The sequence below is a fragment of the Pterocles gutturalis genome, unplaced genomic scaffold (assembly GCF_000699245.1).
Source record: "Pterocles gutturalis isolate BGI_N339 unplaced genomic scaffold, ASM69924v1 scaffold4183, whole genome shotgun sequence".
Classification (NCBI taxonomy): Eukaryota; Metazoa; Chordata; class Aves; order Pterocliformes; family Pteroclidae; genus Pterocles; species Pterocles gutturalis.
Genome location: NW_010120195.1, coordinates 5,732 through 7,972, shown reverse-complemented (window position 1 = coordinate 7,972; position 2,241 = coordinate 5,732). Strand labels below are relative to the sequence as shown.

Below are 2,241 nucleotides of genomic sequence, written 5' to 3'. Positions count from 1 at the left end.
CTACCACCCCCTCCCTCCCACCCAGCCCAACTCCACGCTCCCAAGGACAGGTAGAAAGCATCCCTCCCTGGGGAGAAGCACTTGCTGCCAGGAGATGTCTGGGACGTGACACCCCTGCCCCAAGATGCAGGGCAGCTCCTGTACACGGGGCTCTGCCCTGCACAGGAGGGCGGTCCCCCTCATTCAGCAAAGCAGCCCCAGCCCTGGTGCCGCTGCTTGCTGCCCTACCTCCGTGTCCCCATCCCCAGAACGCACCTCAGTGCGGGGCAGGTAGTCAGGGTCAGCGGGGACACGAGCGATGGTCTCACACAAGATGATGCCATAGGCAAAAACATCAGCCTGCAGAGAGCAGGGTGTCAGCAGGGGGGACTCTGGGGTCCCAAGGTGACATGCCCACCCTTCTGTGAACCCACAGCCCCCCTCCTCCCTCCTCCCCCATGGAGTCACCCCAGGGTCCCTGCCACTGCTCCACCCAAGGACAGCCAGCTCCTTCCCTCTGTGTCCCACCACACCCAGAGGCATAAATCCTGCAAACTGCCGGCGGTGGCACAAGCTTTGACAAAGCCCCATACGCAGCAGCTGCAGAGCCTCACCTTCTCGTTGTAGATCTCCCCTCGCAGCACCTCAGGCGCCATCCAGTATGGGGACCCCACCACAGCCAGCGGCTCCTTCTCACTGCCCTCACTGGGGGACACAATAGGACATCAGCCCGCTGCCCCTTTCCCACCTCCCATCCTCCTGCTGGGGCAGCCCAGATCGCCATCTCTGCCTGCCTTCCCAGGCTAAGCCTCCTCCATGCATCCCACGAACCCGTCTCTCCCCACCCACACCATCTCCTTCTACATTCCCTCCTAGGCAGCCCCAAATGTGTCCCATCTTCCCCCAAGACTCCACTTTCCGGGACTCCACCCGCCCTGCCCTTCCAGCTGTACCCCAAATATCCACCCCTTCCCAACTCCTGCTCCAAGTGGGCTGGAAAACACCAATTGCAAGGATAGGGATGCACAGGTGGACACTGCCCACTCACCTGTAGGTCGGGATCTTCTCTGCCAAGCCAAAGTCACCCACCACAGCCGTGTAGCCATTGGCCTCGCAGCGCACCAGGCAGTTCTGGGGACACAGCAGGACCCCTGTCACACCAATCACGCCAGCCCCACCTTGCCGGCCACTGCTCCCCAGATGCCCCGGTACAGAGCAGCCCCATGTTGGCCATGCCTGAGGCAGCACACTGGGTATTGGACAAGGAGTGAAATGGGAAGCCTTGGAGCATCCTATACCTTGGAGGTGAGGTCACGGTGGAAGATGCCCTTGGAGTGCAGGTAGCGCAGTCCATGGGCAATGTCGAGGGCCAGCTTGACACGCACGGACCAGGAGAGGAGCACAGGGCTGTCCAGCAGCTGCTCCAGGTTACCACCATTGATGTACTGATGGGAAGAGCCAGGCCATTGTATCGCTGTCCTCCCCCTTGGTCCCACAAAGCTGGATGCCTTATCTCTCATCCCAACACATCCTCCAACCACCCCACTGCACAGCCACCCTGCAGACCTTGCCCTGCACATGTGCCATGGGCCAAGAATGTGTCCCTGCAGCCATTGCTGTCCCCTCCCCAGGCCCTGCTTGCAGGAACCCCAAGACTCGCGGCTGCCACCCCGCTCTCACCTCCGTCAGCGCATGCAGCTGTCCCTGGTGCACGCACACCCCCATGAACCTGCAAGACAGAGGGGACCTGAGGGTGGCTGCGACACGGGCCAGCCCCCGGAGCTCGCCCAGCCCTGGTGGCAGCTCTGACCACAGATGGCAGTGGGGGAGCGGGTCCTACCTGAGGATGTTGGGGTGCGAGAGGCGGTTCATCAGCTGTACCTCCCGCAGCATATTGCCCCGGTTGCTGGTCAGCTTGTTCATCTTCAGCACCATGATCTGCCCCGACTGACGGTGCCGCACCTGGAGGGGGGTGCAGGGGAGGCTCAGTCCCATGAGTCTCCGCAGCCACCAGACACCAGTCTGCACCTGGTGCCCACCCCAGCCCAAGAGGTAGGAGCTGAGCACCCAAACACCCAAGGAATGGGGCACTCCACGGACTGCTAGGGCTGGGGGCGCTCTCCTGGCCCAGCAGCACCCCAAGTACCCCCAGTGCCGATGATGCATGCCCCCATCCTCCCCGGGGCACCCTGCTTGTTGTGCTCCCCCCACAAGCTACACTGCCCAGCCCTCCGAGAGAGCTATGACCCCAACCCTGCTGCA

At 62.7% G+C, this 2,241-nt stretch overlaps 1 protein-coding gene across 1 annotated transcript in view; it reads right to left on the bottom strand.

Moving 5' to 3' along the window:
• Positions 1-1,974, bottom strand: part of LOC104464158 (dual specificity testis-specific protein kinase 1-like) — a gene marked incomplete at its 3' end in the record, with an annotated part of 2,285 nt that extends 311 nt beyond the window's left edge. Inside the window, exons 1-6 of the mRNA XM_010076794.1 lie at positions 1,820-1,974; positions 1,660-1,708; positions 1,278-1,424; positions 1,028-1,110; positions 594-684; positions 256-339 (exon numbers count right to left, since the gene is read on the bottom strand). Of these exons, the coding sequence (XP_010075096.1) occupies positions 256-339; positions 594-684; positions 1,028-1,110; positions 1,278-1,424; positions 1,660-1,708; positions 1,820-1,974 (609 nt within the window). The remainder of the gene's footprint in view (positions 1-255; positions 340-593; positions 685-1,027; positions 1,111-1,277; positions 1,425-1,659; positions 1,709-1,819) is intronic.
• Between the last annotated feature and the right edge of the window lie 267 nt (positions 1,975-2,241).